The following is a 25,542-nucleotide window of genomic DNA, read 5'->3' on the forward strand; positions in this document are numbered from 1 at the left end:
AGACCCCACAGCCACTGTACACAGTAAAATCTGGAGTGTTCATTTTTAAAGTGTAAAATGTTATCTCTCTGAGAGTTCAATTAACATACCGGATTTGACTGTGTGTGTACATGTATGGCAGCCCCGGATGCAAATTCATGGTCGGCCATGAGTGACCAACGGTCTGCACTTTGCACCATAAGATCTGTTTAATGTCTTTTTCACAGGGCAGAACGCGGTGACTCCTTAGACATCCTCTCTGGGAAACTGCAGGCCATCCAAGATGTTGATGAGCTTACTAAACTGGTGAGTGTTGAGAAGAAACTGGCAATGAAATTGGACACAGTACATATTGGTACATGGTAATTGGAGTCTGCTTTTTCCTGTTTTGTTTCGCATCTGGATATTGCCCACTCTGCACCAATTGTACACCTATCCACCCTGGAAGGAGGTCCCCCTTAGGAGGTCCCCATAGGTGTTTCTTTTCTTTGCCTGATCGATATAATGTACACAGTACACACACGCACGCACGCACAAACACATTCAAACTATATCAAGATCATAACCACAAAAAACAAGCCAGAGGGGTTGGTTGGAATAGGGGAGGTAAGTAGAGCTATTAGGGCGCATTAAACGCATGGATGTGCCTGCAACTTACACCATGGTGGGTGTTTTGATTTAAATTCATTTTGACAGCCGATAATACAGTTAGAAATTCAGCAGAGACATTCCACCTTTTAAATTTGCGTTTCTGAAGTACAGATTTATAATTTTTGGGTGCCTTTCCTCACCATGAAGAAATAGCTTGATCAAAATAAATGTTTAAAAAAAAAAGGTTTGGGGAGGAATGTGGGAGACATTGGAACTGAACCTGAAGGTCAGCAAAATAGTGTATTTTTGTTTTGTTGAATAGAGTAGAGTTGGTTCTGATGTGCTTTGTCGTGCAGCTCCGTGGGGCCAGTGAGTACGAGGAGAGGAAGCTGATCAGAGCGGCTATCCGGCGGCTCCGGGATAAGGAACAGCAAGGTGAGTTGTCGTGTGTGTGTGTGTGTGGTACCAGTGGTAACTGATGCAGATTCTACCTGTGATGCCAAACCAGATAGTGAATTCCTACCATTCCTGATCCCTGTCTGGTCTGTGTGTGTGAGAGGCCCTCACCACTCACTCACACTGGGATGCATAGAACACACACACCTCTCATGCGCGTACACACACACACACACACACACACACACACACACACACACACACACACACACACACACACACACACACACACACACACACACACACACACACACACACACACACACACACACACACACACACACACACACACACACACACACACCTCTCACGCATGTACACACACACACACACACCCTTTAGCGATGACGTCTGTGTTATCCTACTACCTGATAGAGGGACATGTTGGAACCCCTCAGATAATCCTGTCATCTGAACGCTCTGTTGTGTTGGTTTCCTCAGCTCCTATCTGACATCAGGATGATATTGAGATGGTCCCATAACAGATTCTCTAGAACCACGTCCTAAGTAACCTTTTCCTGCATGTGTGCGTGCATGTGTGTGTGTTATTGTTTACAGGGACTTTAGACAGGAGTAAAGTCTCTGGTCACTACCTGGACACTGAGAGCCTGGCGCCCAAAAGCAACATGGGAACTGCGGTAAGTGCATATGTAAGAAGGACTACTAGAGAGATGGATATGATTTATCATTTAAGTAATACATGAAGCAGGAATCAGTAATAGCATTCCAATGTAGATATTACATGTTGTGTAAAAAGTTGTTAAAATTGGACTGTATCGCAGTGTGCACATGTCTACTTCTATTTTTAAAAACAAACCCGGCACAGACCAATTTGCGGGTGTTTGAGTACATGTTTGCACGGCAACAGTGGCCACAGTTGTTTTTCTGCTGCCACAATGAAAGAATTCAGCAAACAACAGGCATTGTGACTCAAATCACACACTTTGTCATGACCATGGCCTCACTACTCACATCCATGCATGCACTGGCTGCCACGAAGCCAGGAATGCGTTTTGTTTCTTCTGCACCTTAATTTTTGGCTGAGTATGTGGAGAGAGAGAAAGAAATGTATTCAGTCTGTGCCTGACATGCAGTGAAGGTAGTAAATCCTCGGGGATGAGGACAGTGTTCCAGTCTGCACTGCCATTTTTCACACACCCGTCTACACAGGCAGTCACTCTTACAGTAAGGCCCACGCTAAATTAAAACTAGACTTAAATTTGATTAAGTGTGGAGGTATTTAAGTCTGTGTGTATATAAGAGACGTAATTGCATTCCTTCTGATTTGAATTGTTTCATCATGAAACAAAATCATACAGATTGAATTTACACTTTGCGGGCTGGGACACATCACACTTTATATTCCTGTCTGACACTTCTTTCTTGCCTCCTTTAATCAAGCACTCCAATACAAGTCTTTTCTCTTTGGTTGCCCTCTAGTGGATGGTGAGGTACTGTGTTTTGCCTTCGGTTTCTAACATTATTTCAGGGTTAAACTCAAGTTTTCATTTCAGATCAGTTGATTAGTTTGCTGCAGTGATAATGTATTCAAGCCAGTTCCCATTATAATGATTTATTGGGCTGAGAGAGCGTGTCTGAGGCTACTGTAGATGCTATCTTATCTGTTTTGTTTGATCAGTGTTTCTATGGGCCCACTTTGATGAATGGTCCAATTTCTGGAGACAGGATCTCTATGGGGGATGCCTGGTGGATGATGTCAGTTGGGGAATAGTTATGCTTACATTAATTGTACAGTCATTAATGTTAGTAAAGAGTTGGTCCATAAGGATATACAGCTTTCTCTGGAGTACTACTTTGACCCAAAAGGTGTAGATCTGATGGCTTGAATTGTAGATCTGTCAATGATGGGGTGGGGAGGATTTCCACACTCTAAATAATGCATGACGTAAAAGCAAAATGGCCACTATGTGAATTATTGTCATTTGCACGCACTCCTTTGTGTCACAGACAGAGTCTTTTTAGATAGGAAGTGGCTGTTGCAAGTTGAGGTCATAGGACATTCAAACAAGCCTATCTACCTCACTTCCTTTAACCACTTAATCCCTATTTTATACTTTTCCGTACGGTGGCGTTGTGCAGTGAAAACAGCCAATCTACAAGCTCACAACGCGTCACATCGTGACACATTGTGAGCTTGTAGGTTGGCAAATCTTTTCTTTGTAACAGTTTTTGTACATTTTTGAAAGTTTTGAACGTTTTTTTTTATTATACCTACAATGACATGCCAAAAATAGGGATGCCGGGTGTTTAGGTGCTTGGACTGTAGCAGTGAGCCACAGGTGGTGGTGGGGATGTAGTGGAGCAGGCAGACAGACAGACAGGCAGGCCACCAGCTGTGGCCCAGCAGTCCAGTCTGTGCAGGAATTGGGGACGTGGCCAAAACCAACAAGCAGCCACCGGCAGCAGGACTCCTTCTATTCACATCACATCACAGCAGCGGATCTCTTTGAGATGTGTGTGATTGTCCCCAGGCTGATGGACGTCCCAGATAGGACTCTAATACGCACATGCACGTACATCACACACGTAGACTGTGTCCAACTTTAGAAACAAAATACTGACTTAAGAATTGACTGCTGGTGCAATCAAGACAAAATGCAGTAGTGTTTTACATACAACTCATTTTGTTGTATTATGTATATCATGTACAACAATAAAATGAGTATCTTATTCAGGTGAAAGACACATGGTGTACAGTATGTAGCATGTGTATGTTTCATCAGTGGTTGAACGTTCAGGCAATTAGTGGTTGGCCTCAGCTTTTGCCTAGAAGACCGCAGCCTATTGGTGGATATCGATGACTATATTTTAATGCACGTTGTTGTTTTTGCGGGGATAACTGAAGTAAAAATTTCCATCTGCCTAGTTTGGGGGGAAAAAGCATACTACACACATTGCTTAAAACGGTAATTATACGTATGGCTGAAAAAATGTTGGCTCTCCTTGCTGTGGGTTAAAAAAAAACATGATTGTTCTAATTTCTTTTAGGAAAGTCTGAATAAAAAAAACAACATAATTATAACTCCAGTTGGAAAATGATTCTGTGTCAAATAATGTGGCAGTTCATATCTTCCTAAGAAAATAATAATATATTTTTTAAACCGTGGTCAAAAACAAAGACAGTGTTTGTCAAACGTTAATGTGTCAACCAGGCTACCCATTAACCTGTGTGTGTGTGTGTGTGTGTTGGAGGGTGAGAGCCCCGTGGAGACAGAATGGGAGGGAAGGGAAGTCAAGGGAGGGGCCTGTTGGTATTGTGTGTGTGATGTGGCTGAGGGATACTGAGGCAGAGTAGAGGAGGTCCTGAGTGAGGGATATAGCTCAGCTGAGAGGGAGACCAGCAGCTCAGCAAAGGAGAGAAGGTAAATGGCAATCAGATATTTATCTTGCTGTGTGTCATGGACCTAGCTCTCGTCTCTCAACCTGATCACTTCTTTTGTGGAGAAAGTGTCATTTTTCAGTTTTCCTTTCAGGTTTGTCTTTGGAATGAGAGACCATTATCATTTATAATATTAGCAATAATATGACTCGGGTCTGAACTGTATTTAGTTACTAAACCCTGTACATTGAGTGTTTCTGACTAGGTGTGCATGTAGACTAGGTGGGTTGGAAGAGGTCAAATATATGGTTTGGTGGGAGGTGGTTGTACAGTGTGTTGACTGTCTTTTTATCTTGTATGATTGTCCTTTTTTGGTCCAGCACCTTGCCATAAATGGTTTGTGGATGTGCGTGACTATTATGAATTGTTTGTATGTATAGACAGACCAGATTGCTATTTGTCTTCTGATCTCATCATAAACATGTTGTAAGATACCTGAGGCATGAGCAGCTTAAGGGAGAGCTGTCTGGACTGTGCCCAGTATCCGTGACAGACAGGGCTTAGCAGACAGAAAGGTGAGTGGATTGGGAAATACTCAGGTAAATATCTGACAGACAACAAAGCAGTGGATGGTTTTAAATAAGAGAACTGAGTCACAGAGGTGTGTGTGTGTGTGTGTGTGTGTGTGTGTGTGTGTGTGATGAAAAGATTACTACCTCATTCCAGCTACTGTATTTCAATTGGAGGTGGGCTGACTGTGTGGTTCCTCGGGTCTTAGCGTGCAGTAATGGAAAATGAGCTACCAGGTTTCTCCTCTCTGATCCACGTGGAGGCAAGAAGATCCTGACCTCATCAGTGGAATGATGGATTTAGCTTTCATGGAAAATGGGCCCATTGGAACCGGGCTCATTAATCCCATAGTGGATCCCAGTCGTCCTCGCTGGCCGATGAAGGGAGGCCTGCGTGTCTCGGTGACGATTCGACCTCTGATTCATTGTTGTTGTTTTTTTTTGTGTGGTTCTGAACGTTAAGAGGATTCCAGATGGCCCACGCCTTGCTGTGGTCAGGAGACAGGACAGTTGCTGTTTTTATGTTTACGGGGCTGAGCTTTCAGAATTACAGTCCGACACAACCGGTTCTCTCGTGGTCAGACGGGATGATCTGTGTTTGAAGCCGCAAGCCGTCACAGGGGGGGACGCTCTGAGAGGCTCAGAGTGCAGAAGTGGGAAGTGTTGGTCTTGGTTTCACTCTTTCAGGTCTCCACTGTTTAGGGGCCAGGGGACAGCGTGAAGCCACTAATGACAGCATGGAGGTTGGCAGCAGATCCTGAACTCTTCTACAGCTCAAGTTCCACTTTATCTCTCCACCCCCACCCCTATGCCTCGGTCTCTGTGAGAAATATGTTCCCTGTGGTTTAGTGGGAGCTGTGAAACGATTACCGTCTGTCTCTGTCTCTTGGTAGCTGCAGAGGAGCGGAGAGAGACAAAGGAAGGTGGTGGTTTAGACAGGTCATTCGCTTTAATTGTGTTTACAGCTGAAATGCCATATCCCCCTCTGACTGTTTGAATGAAGAAAACTCAGAAGTGTCATGGAAGTGACCTTTCTCTCATGACACTTTTATGTTGAGGGCACACAGAGCCCTGTTGTTTGGTCTAAGAGTCTATCTGCGTTTCCCCAGCCTCATCATCAGACACCGTTAATGACCCATTAATAAAGCAAGCTAGAAATATGAGAGAGGAGGTTGTCACGCACCCTAATCTGTGATGTCACCTTAATGGAAACGTGAATGGAAGCCTAACAATCGAGATGCTCAAGGCTGTACGTTGCTTTGACGTCACATTTAGTGCTACGGTTCTCTGATTTCTTGCTCTCGGGAGAGAGTGGTTCATTTTCGCAAATACAGACTGGACCGTCCTGTGTGTTTATAGCATGTTATCACAGTCACATCTTGTGCGAAGTATTAATTGTGTGTCACCTTCCTCACTTTTTTAAGCTGAAGGGTAATAATATAATCCTGAGGCACCTATCTTGTGTTTGTGTTACTGTTTGCTGTGACTGTGTCTGATTACATTTTGTATTGGGTCTGATTGAGTCATTCCGTCCTGTAATCCACTCAGGTGTGGAAGGTCATAGTCAACAGAGCAGAATGCATGAGATCTTTCTCACCTCAACCTTTCAGGTGTGTTTAAACTGGAGCAGGTTTTTTGTTGACATGCCGTCATTCAAAACAGCTGCAATCACACGCTGCATTGATTATTTAAGACCCTTTCACAATGCAATGCTGTGATTTTATTCTATTCTATTTTGCACTCTGCTGCAGACACCTCTGCTAGTCTCTGATCAACGATAACCTTATTTACAAAGCTGATTGTGCGTGTGTGTGTGGTGAGTGTGAGTGTGAGTGCTTGTGTTTGGAAGATTGTTTTCAGCGCTTTTGGATGCTGTGGAAGGCAGTAAATCTGGCATAAGTATAGTTAGATTGTTTAGTTTCAGTGTATTTAAGGTCATGTCCTGTGTATTTTTCCAGAATCAAGCCAGGACCAAGCCCAAACATTGGTTTGACTATTCTTACACTAGACGCATCTTGCCAAATGCTGTACGATTTCAGTACCATTTTGAATTAAAGAATGACCCAGAGTGTGCACAAAAGAGCCATTTTCACTGGTAGCCACAAATTCAGACAAAAAGTTTCTCAGGCGGTGGAGCTTTGTGAATTAAGAATATATTCTGGACATGTCTGCGAGTGTGGTGGCATGCACATGCTTGGTGTTTGTGCAGCTGATTCTGCTGTGGAGTTGGTCCAGGTTGTGCTCCAGAGACCAAACGGTAGTGGCAACATCTATGCTTCCCTCACCACATCTCCCTTTTCTCCTCCATATGCCAAAATGTTGCCGTCTCTCCATCAAGATCTCTCTCCTGCTGTGACTTTCCTTTATTAATGCAGATTAAGGCCAGACTGTTATACTTTGACCTGGCCGAGCATGACATGCTGATTGATGCTCCACTCCACACAAACTGGGGTTACTAGGAGAGGAGTTTGCCAAAGCTAACACCGTTGTGGGTGCATCTCAGGTGCATCTGACTTGAGCCGTAGCACAACGGACCACACAATGGATGGTGTTGGCCCACTTGTTGGTTAGGGAGGGCTTTGTGCAGAAAACAGCTTTTATTATGTCAGCTGGCCAAAGCTGGCTCTCACCATGACCTCATCAAGGCTGTCTCTTGTTTGTAGAGCGTTTGACCTTGACCTCCAACATAAAGCTCTGTTGATTGCTAATAAACTTGCAGAAGATAAAAGGCGACCTGATGGGTTACCTTATCTGATGTACATTGACAGGGTTGGGATGGGTAGTTTGGCACTGACTGGGACACTCCCTATCAGTATGGCTTGAGGTAGGGGCAGGGCATCATGAACTAAGAAATGAAAACACTTAATGCCTTTTGCACAGTGTATTGAAATGAACTAAGCATGTGTTGTTTTTACAGGACACTGAGCGCGAGAGCTTTTGCGAGCGAACACAAACCAGATCACAGATCCCGGAGTTTTGCAGCCAGCAGACACATCAAGGCAGAGAGCTGCAGAGGACAGGTGAGGAACAGCTGTTCAGCACCAAGCACTTCATCTGACTATCCTTCAAATTAGCAGCCAGTTGTTCCTTCTGTAGCATGTCTACACAGAACATACATGACCATACATACACACATACTGACTGGCTCTGTAGTTCCTCCACTGTTAGGATCGTTGTACTACTGAAATACAAAAGCATGTGTATACTGTAAACCTTCACCTAAAGGTCATGTTTGGATAGGAGCTAAAAACTTAAACACAACACTGACCACCTCTGTTGCCTATACCTACCACCACACATCCTTGCATTGATCCTCTCAGTGCAATTTCCTCTGGATTGCTTGTTAAAATAGCCTGCCAAAGGAGGCATTCTCCTGAGGTGTTGGTCATGAGGTCATATTCGTGTAGGCTGTTTTAGCCCTTTTACAACTTTATTAACTTTTTGAAGACACCCACAGTCACAGACTTAAAACCTCTGGCTTAAAGTGTGACACCATTTAATGAACTAACTGTCTCTCTCTGTTAGCCCAGCTATAAATAAAGCAGAATACTAGACTTCTGAGTGAATGAATGCACACATTCACTCAAAGCCTCGTGACTTGTACACACACCTACGTTAATACAAATAGGCTGTACTGAGACCAAAATACATTGTTGATCACTGCTAGACATGGCATGAATTTATAGTTATCGCTTGTCTAATTACTATGCCCAGGCCAGGGCCTGAAGTATTTGTTGCACAAAGGAAGAAATACTCCTACCAGTTTAATTTTGATCATCTGTGGTTCATGGTTAGAGTTGTTGTTGTTTTTTCCCTCTTATGTGAGCCCAACCCTTGCTGACCTGAGCCTGGTTTTTGCGTGTTGGGATCTTGCAGCCATAATAATGGCATTCTGTGTGGCCCGGTTTGCCCTTCACTTAGCTCGCAGTGTCCTGCTGGACCAAGGGCTGGTAGTGGGGTTACGGGAAGCGACTGAGGGAAACCCACAGCCACACCTCTGCTATATAAAGCTGATACCAGAACAGAGCTAAGGCCCAGAGACGTCCCACTCCCCCCCCGATTTATCCTTGCCTTACAATTAAGTAAAGGGTGAAACTACGGCCAATGGCGAGGGCCCACCTTAGAACAGCCATGGAGTTGTGGGAAGGAGCCTTTTGAAATGGCTGTTGATACACAAAGACACAGGACGTTTGTGGCTAGGAAAAGGACAGGATAGGCGGGGCAGGCCAGTGGTACTTGAGGGGTGGTTGTCTTTTGATCAGAGGTAAGATGATAAAAATAAATAAGGTACTTGGCCCCAATACTGTACCATCATTCTATACCTTTATTTAACAAAGAAAATTAAGCTCATCCTAAAGAGTTTTTCAGACTTTTGCGCCTCATTTTTGTGCTGTAGAGTATGTGGCAAGGCTGTCATTTAGGAAATGACCTGTTTACAGAGTTTCTCATTGGAATGTGCTGACCTTCATTCAAGTTCCCAAGGGTGGTAAACTTGCTCAACTTTGAACTTAAAATTATAAAGACCCCTGGGTGTTGTTTGTTTGTGCGCTTTGTGAGGAGTGCACAAGTGCAGGCTTTTTTTGCATGGTTATTTTAGAACACAAAGCAAGTCTCTCATTATCCAATAGAAATGGGGATTTTCCCATATATTTCTCACAATGGACCTGACGGTGCTCCAGTGCCAAAACCATAAGGCAATGGAGTGATTGTTTATAGAATGCTGTTTTGGGTCTCACTTCAGCTGATGGTTAATTGGACTTGAATGAAGCCCATCGTTTGGTAAAAGCCGTTTCTGTGAAATGGCCCATTCAAAATACCCCATAGAAAAGCAGGCATACAGTATGCTCACGTTGTCGTAGTGTTGGCACGTCTTGTTCAGATTATATTACATAACCATAGTAATCAGCAACCTTGACCAGGCATATCTAGTTTTCCATAATTTCTGACAAGATTGTGCCTGATGTGTTCTATAATTATTTTTATTGAAAAAAACATTATTTATGCAACCTTCGGTTTCAACCAATCAGCTGCTTTAATTGAAGTAGTTGAATGTCCACTCTTGACCCTGTCTTTTCAAAGTTGAAAGAGGTTGTTGTGGCTGCCTCGAGCCAGAATGGAATTTTCCCTTCTAGATTTGGTTTGTAAATGACAGGCATGCATACTTTGCGAGCCCTATTTGGTTATAAGGACAGTGCCATCACATGTGATGCAGACATTTTTTCATACAATGGTTTGTGAAGCAGCACAGCCCCCAGGGGTTGCTAGCGGAGATTTTAGACTATTTGTCTTGTTTTCCATCAATCAAAATGCAAACGCCTGATTTATATTTAGTTGCGCCTGATTTATAACTCCGTTTTTGGAGAGAGGGTTCAGGTGGTCAGTGGGCTCTGCTGTGTTATTTGGAGTAGAATTTCCTGAGAAAAGAAGGCTTTTGGACCTAAGTCAAGGTCAATGTTGTCTTTATTAGGACCCAAGGGTACTAATAACTTAAGGATACCTTTGTTGTGCAGACAGGAGATTCAGCAATCCAGAGTTAAAAACAAGACATCACAGCAATACAGTTTCAAAAGAAGGGGAGGGGAAGTACTTGTGCTAGTCTCTATTTCACCCCCACTTCCTTCTAGACTTCCTCTGCCTGCTCACCACCTAAGGCTCTTATGTGTGTTCCTGCTCTCCTTTTGTGCCCTTTCCTACTGCGTTACGCACATCCATTCCACGAACAACAACACACAAATCTTGCCCAGGAACTGAAGTACGTTTGGAGGAAATGCCTATATCCCCTCTACGTCTCCACGTGCCTCCTCTGTGATCCCCAGTAGATATCCTTGTCTCCAGCCCTTGTCCCCAGAGGCTTTAGGGGCTGCGGAAGCATTTTGTTTCCATCAAACACTCCAGCTTTACCACCTACTGCTCCCTGCAACATAACACCACATTCTGTTCTGTTTAGCACAGAAGTAAAAGTAACTGATAGTGAAACACAGGAAAATATGATGTCACACAAACCTGTTTTGATCAAGTATACAGTATCTTATCATTGTGTTTTGCTGCTGTAGGCTCCAACCCCGGTATGGTGTTAGTTCTTGACACCCTGGTGAAAGATGAGGGTCCCGGACCAATGCTGACCCAGTCCCAACAGGAGGCTGTGCCAACAGAGCCGGACCTGGTTCTGTTCCAGCGTCAGAGGTCTGACTCGGGAGCTTCGGACCGCAGCCTGACCTCGGTGCCACCCAGGGCCCTCATGGACTCTGGGCCCTCAGAGAAGATCCTGGGCTCTGCTTTCCGGGCCAGACTGGACTCCGGTTCCTCAGACAGGAGTCAGGGGTCCCCTCAGCGTGGCCGCCTGGATTCCGGGGCCTCGGAGCACAGCATGGGCTCCCAGTCACGCTTCCGACAGAGACTGGACTCGGGCGCTTCTGATTCCAGCGTGAGCTCCAGACCCCGCCTGGGCTCTGGGACTTCAGAGAGCGCCAGTCTGTTGTCTCGGAAACGGCAGGACTCGGGGATGTCTGATCTGAGTGTGGGTGTGTCCTCTGTTGGTAGGGGTCTGATGGCAGATACAGAGATGGCCATGAGTGGCTCCTGCTCCAGCATTGACTCTGAAGCGGATATCGGCAGCCCCCTTCCAGTTGGCCTCCAGGATCAGCCCAGCCAGGGCTGCTCCACCAGCATTACTGAGCAGGAACAGCCCGATGGGTCTGTTTTATCTAGGAGACAAGGCTCCCACAATGGCCTGGTTAATGGCAGTGCCATGGTAAAGGCAGAAATCCAAGAACAGAAGGTAGAGTATCATGATGAATACCAATCAAGGTGTGAGCATGGGAGAAATGCATGGCTGTATATACACAGTAAAATCCATAGTATTCATTTAATTTAACTGAGAGTGTAAAAATGTTTATTTTTACAAAAAGAAAATGATTATTTTTACAACCTTGATTTAGGCTACATCAACACAGGAATTTGCTGTGTAGCTTGTGAATCAGCTGTCTAACCGCAACATAGATTTTTTTTTTTACCATGACTTTACCACTGGAGGGGGGTGTTGAGCTATACAGTATCCACAATGTGCACTTTCAATCTGAGCTCTTCATTCTCCCCTCTCTCTTTCTCTCCCTCTCTCTTTACCTCTTTCTCTTCCCATGCTCTCCCCTCCCTCCATTTCTCTATATGACAAATAACACATGACACCTCATTCTTCTGTGACTCCCAGCTCCCATTGGCATCTATAAACACATCGTGTTGAACAAATGTTATGTCCTGTTTGGTTACTTTGGTTACTTGACTACACAAACAGCCTCTGCATCTCAGTTCTGTGGATTGTTACAAGTCTTTGTTGTGCTCTGGTGCATTGGTTCTGCTTCGCCTCAGAGCTGTGTTAGCCGCACCTACAGTCAGAGAGGGATAGACACTATCATAGGCCAGCAGCTCTGCGTCCCCTCATCTCTCTGCACCTGGAACACAGAGCACACAAACATGCAAGAGGCCGGGTTTGTTCCTTCCCTTTTGTCAAGCAAGATGTTCTGTTCATTTGGGGACTCATGGCGCCGCGACGCCACTGTGTCGTCCCTCTTGATGTGTTTACCCAACGAAGGCCCCAGACTTCTTTTATTGTTCCCTGCAATATACTCTGATACCCAGCCTCCTGAGAGTACTGTAAACATACCGGGGCCCATCGCGGCCCCTCTGCTAAAAAAAGAACAGAGGCCCACTGCCTCACTCCAAACACCAGTATTACATAATGAAAAGTGTGTGTGTGTGTGTGTGTGTGTGTGTGTGTGTGTGTGTGTGTGTGTGTGTGTGTGTGTGTGTGTGTGTGTGTGTGTGTGTGTGTGTGTGTGTGTGTGTGTGTGTGTGTGTGTGTGTGTGTGTGTGTGTGTGTGTGTGTGCTTGCTTTACTGTAGCCAATGAACCCCTTTATGCCAGTGTAGGGCATCATGAATGTGTTTTGCTTCCCTGGGAAATGCTCAGTATACTGTAGCACTTTGACAATGACTTAAGGGCAATACGTGCGCCTTACGTATTGCGCCTTGTAGTTATATACGGAAGCTATAACTACAAATTGACGTAATTCCGAACTTCTGATGGGCGGTCTCATAACCTGTGCACCCCCAGATATCCTGACTTTAGAACTAGTTTGGAAAGCCTGTCCGAACCAGCCATTATTTTCGACGTCAGAACGAGCATGTATTGGCCTTTAGGATCCAGACCTGTGTACATTAAGCCATTTATGTCAACTACTCATTGTTATGATCAGACAAAAGTCATTCATTATTTTCTTGACATTTGTTTTGTTTTTTACAAATCATTCTTTCTTTCTCAGGTCAAAGTAAACAGAGATCTGCCCTTCCTCACACCTCTCCACAAAGTGAAGGATTCTGGTGAGCAGCATATTATATAAATATAGAACCATAGCTAGAAGATTTATTCGGTTCACTTAAGAGATTTGCTGTGTTTGCCTTCAGCAATAGCTGAAGGAGAGTGAGGTAACATCACACCAGACAGGCCTAGTGCTTATTACTACTAAGTTATTGCCGCTTCTCAAATATCAAGATTCCCTGCTCTTACTATCTATTCTAGCTTAATGGCCTCCATGTGGAGCTTTTGCGGTCTCAGTGCCGGCATGACCGTATAGGGCCAGTCACACCACAGAGGGCTGGGAAGAGGACAGAGGGCTAGAAAGAACACTGTACAGCATCTTCTCTCTCCTCTTTCCCTCCAACTCTGTCACTCACACACACACCTCTCTCTCTCTCTCTCTCTCTGACAGTGTTGCTCATCGCTATGTCCCATGTAGCGGAAACATTGGGTTGTCACTAAGCAACGTGTCTTTTGCCTCAATAAGGGAGCCCTTTTTAAATGTCATCCAAGTTAATCACAAATTATTTTCCATGGCATTTCATTCTCTCTCGTTCTTTGTTACAGTTGTCTCTGTACACAGTAACATCCAGAGTGTTCATTTAACTCTGATAGTCACAAGGGATTGTACAGTACTTCATACAACCTCTGAAAGATGGCAGTTTTATAGAAATTGTGGATGACACTGTGTAAAAATACTGAGCATCAGAGAATGTTGGGGGGTGGACAGTGGAACGTAAGACAAAAGCTGAAGAACAGAAAGAGCTGCAATGAGAGAGGTGAAGTCAAGGAAAATAAAAGGGTCTCACTCTGGAACAGAAAATAGAGTGGGAAAAAGCAAAAGGGACTTTTAGAGAGCTTTTTGAGGAGGTGGAGACAGCAAGGTTGAGAGCGAGATGCTTTAAGGCTTATGAAGTCATTCTGTGAAGCAGAAGGGGCGTGTAGGTTTTAGGTTCTGTGTGTTTGTTGAACAGAATTATTACTAGAGTTGCTCGGCATGTCTATAGCACAACAAGCTTACAAGCTGTCTCTGCTTTACAGCACCTGCGAAGAAAGATGTTGTGCTGGAACCTTTCAGCCGGGCCAACTCTGTACGGGACCGGATGCGCAAGTTCACAGAACCCAGCCCAAGTCCTGCCCCAGCCCAGAAGAATAGGGTGAGGAATAGGACTGCCCCTGGCACTGCTGGACAGACCAATTTCTCCAGAGTCAACCAGTTGTTTGCAGGCAGAGCCGCAGCATCCCCCAGTACCTATGGCGAGAGGCCAGAAGGTCCACGTGCACCCTCCACATCTCACACCTCAGTCTCCTCTAGCACAGGAGTCCCGGCCCAGAGTAAGTCCACGCCTCAGTCAGTGGGTGGGACCGGCAAACCTCTGTCCTCAGCTACCCAATCACAGAACGCCACAGGCGGGACGAGGCATCCAGCTGAAAAGCTCAGGAACGCCTCGGGTGACTCAAAGGAAGACAGGACCCCAGGGAGATTAGCTGGACAGCAAGACAACCAGGGAGAAGCAGACCCTGACATGAAGACCTTCCTCACCATTGAGATCAAGGATGGGCGCACCACCACCTCCTCATCCTCCACCTCCTCCTCTAGGGGCAACATAGTACCCATCACCAACATGGCCCCACGCATCAATGCCATCAACGCTATGGGACAGAGAGCAGGTAGGAGCATTAACACTTAGCAGTCATGATCAAGTGATGTTACTTTTAGTTTGATTAATGCTCAAATCAATGCTGGTCCATTTTATTATGTGAATAAAATGAACAGTGAGGATTTTACTGTGTAACATCAGTTGAAGTTGCATGTAAACTGTGTACAAACTTACATACCCGATCAATTCACCCTGCGTGTTGGAAGAATCTGGTAGTCTATTAAACCACTGCCACTTCTTGATCTTTCGTTCCGTGTGCAGCATGGACACTGACTGTGTGTGTGGAGGTGGTACAATATTCAGTAACGTAACTCCACATTTAACAAGAAGTATAAATATTCATCCTGCTCCGCCTCCCAAGCCTCTCACCAGCACTCTGATCACACTGGAATCCCAGTTGCCGTGGGAGACGGCAGAGACACTAAGGTTTTAGCCACATGTAGGATGATGACAAGGAGCTGGAGTCAAGCTAGGCTGGGCCATACTGAGCCAAACAAAGTGCATGGGTGTGTGGGAACAGAGGAAGAATTGATATGAAACACCATTGTTAGCTGTATTGGGCGTTTGGCATATTGTACCAGGGGGTGCAGCCAGTGGTACACAGTACTGTATTCAGTATGTTTTTAGACAAATGCAACAGTTGGCTGTTATGTGAAGGTAGATGGAATAATACTGCTAATAATCACAATAGACTTATGTATGTGCCACACACTGTAGATATTGTTCCCTCTTTCTTTATCTCAGTCACATACGCATGTATTTACACGCTCGCCCTTAATACACTATGTACACTCGGTACGCAAAGTGCAGTGCTATCAGAAAGTTGCTATTTGCAATCAGCAATACTGTAGCATGGGACAATATACAAATAATGGCACCAAAAGACAGAACTACTGTACCTAATACTCTGCCGGAGAGCATTTGCATGAGTGTAATCACAGGTCAAGTGTGTTTCTTTATGCCTGTGAATCTCAGTCATTCACAGAAGCAGCATTGCAGCAGCTGCTGTAAAGTTCTATCAAAACAAGATGTCTCGGGCTGCGGTGCTTCCCAACAACCAGGACCTCCAACCCAAACAGTTTACTTTAGACTGCGTGGTTACAACCCCCGGCCAATCCCTCTTACAACCTTGTGGACTGAGCCTTGACAGCTCCACTGGGCTTCTTCACGAGGATTCAACTGTTGCTTTTAAGCCCAATTTGCTTCAATGGCCACAGGCTCCTTTTTTGGAAGCTCCCTGTCTCCCTCTGACGGAAGGCAGGCTGGGATCAAACATCTGCTTCCCTCAGAAGCACCTATCTACAGTACATTCTACAATGTACAATTATAGCCTAATAAAAAAGGGTACTAGTTAGTTTTGGCAAGTGACACCATTGTGCTACAAAGTATAAATCACGCTTTACAGTACCTGCACTGGTATGCATCAAACCTAGGTTTAAGATTGTAGAGTGCGTGCAGGCAAGCATGTCACATGAAAATTTGTGTCTGTGTACTCTTACCGGCAGATGACCAAGGAGTGTTTATATTAAAGGTGGCGTAATGCATATTTGAGGCTCTCTCATAAGACACAAGACCCTGCTGTTTAGGACACTATGGCAGCTTACATAACTGACAAATGGCGATGACCGGAACACTGTGGACCCACACACATTTCGCAATTATACACATAAATATACAGTACAGTATACTGTATAGGTTTCTGTGGTTTGTTAGTCTTCTGTTTGTTTCTATGGAAAGTAAAACCATTTACTGTATGAGAAAACAAATATCGCCTGGTGGGTTATAATGTTTAGACATTGTCTAATTTGAGTGTATTGGACATTTTAGATCCATGTGTCTCTGTCTCATCTCTGTCTTTGTCTGTGTCTTAATCAGACTTGACCCTGGGCCTGAGAGCGACACCATTCAAGATCTCCTCATCCAGTCTTACCTCAAGTTCTTCATTCAAGGTACCGTCTTGGGAAACGTTTTATACAGTGCCATGGTTGTCTATGTTTAGACCGCTGAGATCCTTTTGAGGACCCACAGTTTGACATAATTCGATCAAGGACCCTCATTTGATAAAATGTTTATCCCTGAAACCCTAATCTATTCTTAACAATTAAAAATGTAACTGAGTGTACACATTTAAGCTCTCTGTGTTATAGACCCGTAAGGACACATTGGGTTCCTAAGCCTAACTATCAGTCATTTTGGTTGGGACCCCCTGGCACCCCCCCAAGGACCCCACGTTGAGAACCTGCAGTTATACACTTGCCAAAATGTTATTAACTGACACTTTGAGAACGTTTCAGCTTCAAGTCCCCGCATCGCAAAGCATGCATTCTAAACTCCTGCTTTTATGTCTTGACTTAATATTTTAGTTTCAAATGTATTCAAATGCATTGTATAGAAATTCACATATATCACATTGGCAGGGCTCCCAATAGCAAGTCACCTAAGAGCCTTAATGCTGGAAGGCGTGGACAGAGAGCACGGGAAGGACAGTGTTTATCAAACACAGAGTGGGTAGCTGGTCACATTTGTCCTTGTAGGGTATGAGAGACAGACAGAGGGAGAGAGGGTAGGAGGTGCTTCAGCATTCCTCATTTCCCCTCAGTAGACCATGCCCACTTAGAGCTATCTAGCAAATGCTTCTTAAATCACACCTGTCTGTCTTCATCTGCACCAATTCCTCTCCAGCTGCCACCACCCCACACTTTAAACTAGCCTACAGTACAAGTTCATCATCGCATCCATTCACATGCTTATGAAACCTTGAGCTGCGACCTTCACTCTTGCCATGTGCATTGTGATTGGCTAAGAGAGTGGTCTGGCTCAGACCACTGACCGTCATGGTAGATAATGATTGTTGATCTCCTCTCGTGCAACCGCTCCACTCCCCACCCCCTGCCCCCATGGTGACCTCTCGAGGTGTGCGAGAAGCCAAACCTGTCCTTTAGCTTAGGCCTGCTCTGTATCCTTAGTTTTCTACGCTCTGTGAAAGGAATAGTCTCATGATGAATGAAGAGGACTGAGTGGAGGGTGGCGAGCAAAGAAGTGAAGTCCTTATAGTGGTGCCGGCCCACGGCAGAATAATCTAAATAGTAGTCTTCAAGAGACTTTTCTGAAATGTTTCGGCAGGTAACTGCCTTCCTACTCTGTAGGCAGTTACCTGCCGAAACACTGGTTTCTTTTTACTCTGCGTCCACAAATAAAGTATTGGCACTTTGGCTACCAGTGTGCAGCCACCACCTTGTTTCTTGAAGACTACTATTTAGTCCACACACACCTCCATGCTGAGCACAGCAGTAATCTGGTTATGGGATCAGGGCACTGGTTAATTAGAGTTAGGAGGAGGCAGCCTGGGGTTGCAAGGTGGATTTAAGGTGTTGGACTGAGATCATCGGCATCAGTTAAGACTTGCATGAGATTCAGAAGATTCAATGCTCCACATACGATAGAGAGACCGCTCAACAAGAACGTTCATTCTGCAGAAATGAGTTGCAGGCTTCACTGAACTAAGACTTATTACACTATCTACGCCCAGGTAACTTTGTTGTGGGGAATTCATGTGTGATTTGACGGATAACATTGTGAATTGGAGATTTTTTACAATTGTAATCTGTATTGGAGATTCTTTACAATTGTAATCTACGTATGTCTATTTATGTAAAATTTGAATTATTGTTCAAGGCAGGGAATGTTGCCAAAAGCATAATGCTTTTGGCAACATTCCCTGCCTACCAAGACCAACCCAATTGCATGGTATAGAATGCAGTATGAAAGATAAATCAGTCACCGATCATTAGTTAAGCCTCATGTTTTTGCGGTTCAGCTAACGCTGTTGTTATGCATAGCTGTTGAAGATGAGGGTTAAGCCAGCGAGTTTAACACAAGCTTTGAATTATAGTCCACGACATGGTTGCATGTTCCCACGGCTAGGCTGTGTTTGCAGGTGACACATACTGTAAGGCTGTCTCAGCATCACCAACGGGGGGGCATTTGCATCCATCCAGCTCTTCCACTCTCTTGCTTAATTTATACTCTCGTGCTCCGCACTGCGGCGCGTTGCGAACTGATCTGCTGTTGTCAAGACACCTGATATATATCAGTTATCATTCTCTTTGTTAATAAGCAGACATGTGCAGCATTTGCCTTTCAAAAAACATGCAAACACAGAAGAAGCTTGGCTAATGAGATTGTGAGCAAGCATCTAGCAGACACTGCTGGTTACCATCAACCAAGGCTGGGCTACGTTTAGACGCTGATCCAGAGACCACCACCTGTTCTCTGGGCTTTCCCTTTCTTAGTGAAAGTTCAAGGTCGTTTCAGTGCTTTGTGTGCCTAGAGGAAGCAAGGGAGTATTTGGATTGGACTGCACAGACAATTTAGTACATTGACGCTTTTCCCTTCACATTTAGAACTTATTTAATGATGGTGGTTATGCTAATGCGAGTGCTGTATACATTAAGCCTAATTTATAGTGTGTGTGAGCCAAGCCGTGGCACATAGCTCTGTCTGTACTAGATATTATTAGAGCTATGAGTCACGAGCCATTGCTTGTCTCACACAGTATAAATTAAGCATTAGTGCCAAAGACATGCAAGGTTTTAATATTTCTTTCCCCAGTTGTTGCTGTTATTTTAATGAGCTGAATAGCTCCTCTCTGAGACTTTGTGATCTGTTTGGGTGGTCCGGACTTCTCCTTGGTGGTCTGTCCACTCTTATCAGCTCTCATGCTTCTATAATTTCCTCGGTAATAATAATGTGTGTTCTGATGGGTTCCCATTCGTACAATTCATTAAATACAACAGCCAGGAGCTTTGCATCAGCATTAATGAAGTGGGATAAAGCTTACTGAATTACATAAAGGAAAGGAATAAAAGCAACACAGTGTGTGTTACTGTCACACCATCAATGAGAGATAGAGAGAGAGAGATGGGTAAATTTAAAGATGGCAGTAAAGATGCTTGAGGTGCTTCAGCATAGTAAAGAAAGTGCATTTAAGATGGGACGACCGACCATTAACCACTTTGAATATTCCTAGTCCAAGTGCACGCAGGCATTCCTGTTTCTCATCCGTACATTCAGGCTGACCACTGCCCTCGTGCAATGAGACGGACATGAATATAAATAATGCCATCACTTTACATCCAGGGTGATGACAGGACAGTTAGTCCCTCTCCCGCAGAGAGCCCTGGGTCACATTGGTAAGGCACTGTATGGACAAGCTAGTCTCACAGTAGCCATAGATAATTAGATACACATCTACACATAGGTGCACATCTATTGGGTGCACATCTATTGAAAAGTGTTTTAAGGACCAAAAAAAAAGACAGACATAAGAATTGAACAACCACGGGCCTCCTTTACAGCCCAGCCAATCAAACACGTACCTGAGATTTTGTCTGAGAAAGTTTTTCTGACTTGTTGTTCAGAAACCCCATCCCTGTAAATGATGACATGAAATGGATGGGCCTGACCATGTGGGACTACTGATAAACAGTCATCCCATTGACGATATTCTCACTGTGGCAAATTTGCTCTCCTGAGTCCTTTCATACTGGGGGGGGGGGGGGGGGGGTCACTGTCAATTGTCACATAGTAGGATAAGCACCCCGTTGTTAATGTGCTCCTGTACGCTGTCACATACTGGTTTGTGTGTGTTCACACAGACTGTTCCCTGGAGCCCGAACTGGGGGTCTGTGCAGGTACAAAAATAATCTGAGAAACCTTTTGTTTTGGATTAATTTAATCATGTGTGGATTGTATCAACTCAACAGCCCATTAAGGCTGAACCATCATGTTTTTATCCCTGGTGTTATATTACCAGTTACATTTTAAATTTGTTCCCTTAGAGCACTTATCTCATTGTGGTGTTAGCTCTTCACTGGAGTTGAGCCAGACTGAAGTCCCTGCCATGCTTTATTTCTGTGCTCTGAAGGAAGCCACACTGATATTTTTAGATGCTGTTCTAAATAGCAGTGGAGGGGTCGCAACGGCCAGACATCTTCACTTCACCGCCGGGGACGGATGGTATTCATTTATTGTCTGATTGACACTACTACCACATTAGCAGACTACCATCATAAACATAGAGGCCTGTAAGTTACTTGCTGTTTTACAATGACACTTGGGCAAATGGGCATTAACGCAATGCAGCAAAGTCTGGTACGATGTGCATCCATCATTTTCCCTCTTTCTTTCTCCCCGTCTCTCTCCCTCTCTCATTCTGTCACAGTAGATACATTAGGCATTTACACATGCAGCAGTCTCTCGCTCTGTCACTCATAGACGTATTGACTGCTTGGATGTAAATGGTGCATTAATAAAAATAGGCCCATGCCTTTTGGGAAGGCAGCCGCGTACTTAGTGCACTATCCATCATCATAGTACTTGGAGGCCAGTCTATGACGTCAGTACTGCGATGTCATATTGAGATCTCCATATATGGACAAGATATTCAGAGAGATGGACAGACGGACACACAGACATAGACAAGTCAAGCGGTTCTCCAGATATGCGGGGGACAAATACACACAGACAGACAGACAGTCGGAGATTCTGTGCATTTATAGATAAATAAATAGACTTGACCAGTACCCCTACCCCTTCTCGGGGAACACGCAAGTCAGGAACTATGTAAATCGATAAAGATTTACGATACGGTCCTCTGCGACACGTACGCCGAGTTTGAAGTTGATCGGTCGGGGGGTCTCAAGATGCCCGAAGGCCAGATACACTTACTCACACATATTTTGTGAATTAATAAAATGATAGAATAAATATATTATTAAAGGGCGCCGGCTTAGTCAGGTTTCTTCTGTCTCTCTCTCTCCTTCTCTGCATGCCCCCCCCCTCTCTATCTCTGCCCCGATTCCCAGCGGCCACTCTACCCCCTGAGCCACTCGACTGCTACCCCCTATGGTGTCTATCTATGTGGTGTGATTAGTCATGTTGCGCTTGAGGTTTGATCCATGTCGCCTGGTCAATGCATTTATATTATGGTGAGTATTCTGTCTACTCACTACGGGGGTCAGATTCTTCCTGGAAGCTGTTGTACTTTCCTTCAGTAGAAGTACTAGGAAAGGCCATTCATGTCCATGGTCACTATTTTTGTCACTCGCACAGTTTTCCATTCTAGGATAAAGTCAAGCATGAGGTGTTTGTTTAGAACAGTGAATCAATGCCAGCCCTGATTAGAGCTTAGATGATTAGTCCACAATGTTAGCAGAGAGATGAAAAATGCAGCTGTAAATGTTGAATTATCTTAGGGGTTCCGCAAGATGCAAAATATTTATTTGATGTGCGCACTGTTTACAAAATGTACAGTATAATGATCCAGTTAGTGTGGTGTGTTGCATCAACATTAAGCTCAGTGTGCATTGCACACTGTTATGTAACCCCATTCCCCTAAACACTGACTGTTCTGATTATGATTCGGTTGTGTCCACTGAACTGCAAAAAATAAATATTAAGTGTCTGATATACGCACTTGACAATGTATAAACAATGTGCGTACATACTCATAAAGACACAGGTCTGTATCAACACACACTTTCAACTTGACACACAAAGCACTTGAGGCATGCACATTTACATGTGCACAAGGCATGCACATTTAATTCACAGTGGCAGCTGGTTGGATCAGCACTTGGTTCTGTTCTGTCAGTCAATCAGTCAGTCCCAAACACAGTCCAGCAGGGCTGATCCCTCCTTCCCCGCAACCCTTCTCCTCAGCCTGGCATAACTGGACACAAGCTCTCCCTCACCATGATACCTGGCCTCATAAACTAACCTCCCCTCTGGAGGTTTATCTTCTGAACCAGAGTCATGCAAATAAATTGATCCAATTTGACAGGCATTAGGCTGCAGTTTGTCAGAAACTGTTTTAAGAGTCATACTCCATTGTTTAGCTCTTTCAGCTGAGAGCACCGGCCCAGAGCCACATCTAAAGAGGTAGTTGCATGCAAGTCGAGGTGTGAAGGACAAGGGCTCTAAATAAAAGGAGAGTTGAGGGGGGGGGGCACCAGTATTCCCCCTCAAGCCCCCACCAGGCCTGCCCGGCTCTCTGGAATAATGGCTGGGCCAATGACAAATAGACAGACATGTCTATGGCACCTGAGAAAAAAAGGGGGCTGGGACCACTGCTGCCCTGGAAACGAGATTCTGTCTGTGCTCATTGGTTGTCCAGCCCAGGCCACTGAACAGGGGAGATTTGCCGGGGGTATAAAGTATGTGCGTTGCTTTGAAGGGTCTCTATAAACAGGCAGACGGAGAGGATATCTTCTCTTACTGTCCTCTGATCATATCCATCATATTGTTATTTCTTGGCTATTAGATAACAGTTTTCAAACTGTGGGACGCCTGAGAGTGGAATTGTAAAAAAAAAAACGTATTTTTTTAAATCATTCAAGTCAAGAAGGACTCTAGCTTCAGTGTGACACTGAGTGCAGCTGGCCTGGCCATGCCTGGGGTGAACCTAGATTTCGTCCCAGCTTCAGAGGCTCCAGCAGGATTGGGCAGCCCTGATAGCTTGTGTGCCGAGTCTGGGCTGGAGGAGGCGATCGGAGACCTGCTTGTCCAGGAGCAGGTGGAGGAGGAGGAAGAGGTCACGGAGCAGAGTTTGGAGCTAACATTGCGCTGTGCAGTAGGGGAGATACACAATGATTTGCAAGTCTTTGGAAAGCGAGTGGATGCCCGGCTTGAGGAGGCAGCTGCCCAGGTGGCTCCATTGGCCGAGGCCCTTGTTGGTCTTCAGGAGGAAAACCTGAGGCTGCAGGTTCAGCAGGAGAGGCTTGTGAGACAAGTGGAGGCCCTGTGCCGGGCAATGGGCCTACCTGAACCCTCTATTCATGTACTACCACCCAACACTGAAAGCTTACCATCCATTCCCTGTGACCCCCATGCTCCATCTAGCGCACCTCTGGATATGTCCAGTATTCCCATGGATACTTTATTCGCAGCACTCCCAGATACTCCATCCAATACACCACCAGGTTCACCCATTCTACCTCTGGATTCTCCACCCAGAAAACCCCTGGATACACCATCTAGTATTCCCATGAAGCCTGATCCCTGCTTCCATGAATCAGAATCTCTATCCAGTGGAACAGATGACGCAGCCACTCAGAAGCCTGAAACTGAAGCGGTGTCTGTCTCTCACCCTGCCACCTTTGCAACATGTCGCTCTTCTTCTGCTCCGTCTCTCATCGGAAACCTTTCTCGCACAAACAGCATGGTATGGTGTACCTCATCATCGCTACAGTTTTAACCCACATATTGTTCTTGGAATACTATTTGGTAATGAGGTATCTTGTGTGCAATGCTGACAATTTGGCCGCTAGAGGAAAGACCATGGGGTCAACAAAATCAGCAGGGTTCATCATTTGGGGAGTACGGAGTTGGAGCAAATTCCATGGCAATACAGCCAGTAGTTTTTGAGATACTGTATATTGTTTGGGAATAAAGTGTTGGCCGACTAACATAGCCATCCTTTACCACTGCTAACGTGTTGCTTACAGTACGTATGTGCTCCCTGACATTTTTGGGTCTCCTATGCTAGTTTGTCTAGCTGTGGAGTCTGTGTTTCTTGTGGTCACGGCATAACTATAATAGCTGAACCAGGCAAGGTCTTCCGTAGGAAATGTGTTCTAGTGGCAGAACTGACACACTTCCTGGTGTGTGGAGAAGCCAAACTGTCACTATCTGTACACTTGTTCTGACCAAACTTAAAATGGCCATAACTTTTACTCTCCTGGGAAATGTATGTAAACAGACTTAAGAACTGTGGTTCCTGAACTTTGCATGTAGAGATCTTCAGATCAGCTGTGTTGTGACTGGTCTCCATGGAACACAGCCAGAGAAATTGGCAACTTAAAAGGCTCTACTCTACAATGACCTCTATGGCCCTCAAATCGCTCTTCAAACAACTCTTTAATAGAGTAGGATAGAGTTGCCACTTTGGATTGGCAGTGTCACTTTGTGCTTCTTTCTCACTATTCAACCAACCATCTCACAAACATAGTGTTATAAATATAATGCATGTGACATTTTGACGGAATTTCAAGGGAATCTTTATGGCATTATCTGTATGCTGCATACACAGTATCAAGCCTTTACACAGATTGATGAAGAGGATGGCCTGGCGTAACTCATTCTCATTCTTTCATGTACTATAACACATTTACCATAAATCAGCACCTTTATAAAGCATGTGAAAAAAACAATGAAGATTTGAAACGACAGAGTTCCTGTTAATTCCCATTAATGATTTTTTTTATTAAAGATGTTTATGCAACAATCACTCTGATGATCAAGATGATAGATAAAGTGTAGATGATCATTGTATCAGAGAAATTCTCTCACTTGCCCCACACACATTTGCTCTTCGCTTCACTAAGAGGCCTTGTTTGGCCCATTGTGTCCAAAAACATTCCTCTGGGGAAGAGCTCTGGCCAGAAAGCTCTTGTACAGAACACTGTCCATTGTCCCTCCATGGTTATAGCCAGAGTGGAAGACAGGAGAGTTTGTGATGGAGACAGAGCCAACTGTCTGGGCTATATCTGTATCTGGACCTGGAGCCAATAACAACAAAGGCAATAATAGCCAC

The 25,542-nt window shown here is 44.7% G+C and overlaps 1 protein-coding gene across 2 annotated transcripts in view; it reads left to right on the top strand.

The window, feature by feature from the left end:
- smtnb (smoothelin b) overlaps positions 1-25,542 on the top strand; it is a 51,637-nt gene that overhangs the window by 18,349 nt on the left and 7,746 nt on the right. The window contains exons 3-10 of one of the 2 annotated variants that reach the window (XM_084054008.1): positions 207-285; positions 927-1,005; positions 1,585-1,664; positions 7,853-7,955; positions 10,989-11,713; positions 13,253-13,310; positions 14,329-14,958; positions 16,824-16,897. In XM_084054008.1, the coding sequence (XP_083910134.1) occupies positions 207-285; positions 927-1,005; positions 1,585-1,664; positions 7,853-7,955; positions 10,989-11,713; positions 13,253-13,310; positions 14,329-14,958; positions 16,824-16,897 (1,828 nt within the window). Of the gene's footprint in view, positions 1-206; positions 286-926; positions 1,006-1,584; positions 1,665-4,302; positions 4,410-7,852; positions 7,956-10,988; positions 11,714-13,252; positions 13,311-14,328; positions 14,959-16,823; positions 16,898-25,542 lie in introns of those variants that run through there. The other variant, XM_084054009.1, reaches the window with a different exon arrangement.

This window comes from Gymnoscopelus microlampas, assembly GCF_963454915.1.
Source record: "Gymnoscopelus microlampas genome assembly, chromosome: 4".
In the NCBI taxonomy this organism is placed as follows: domain Eukaryota; kingdom Metazoa; phylum Chordata; class Actinopteri; order Myctophiformes; family Myctophidae; genus Gymnoscopelus; species Gymnoscopelus microlampas.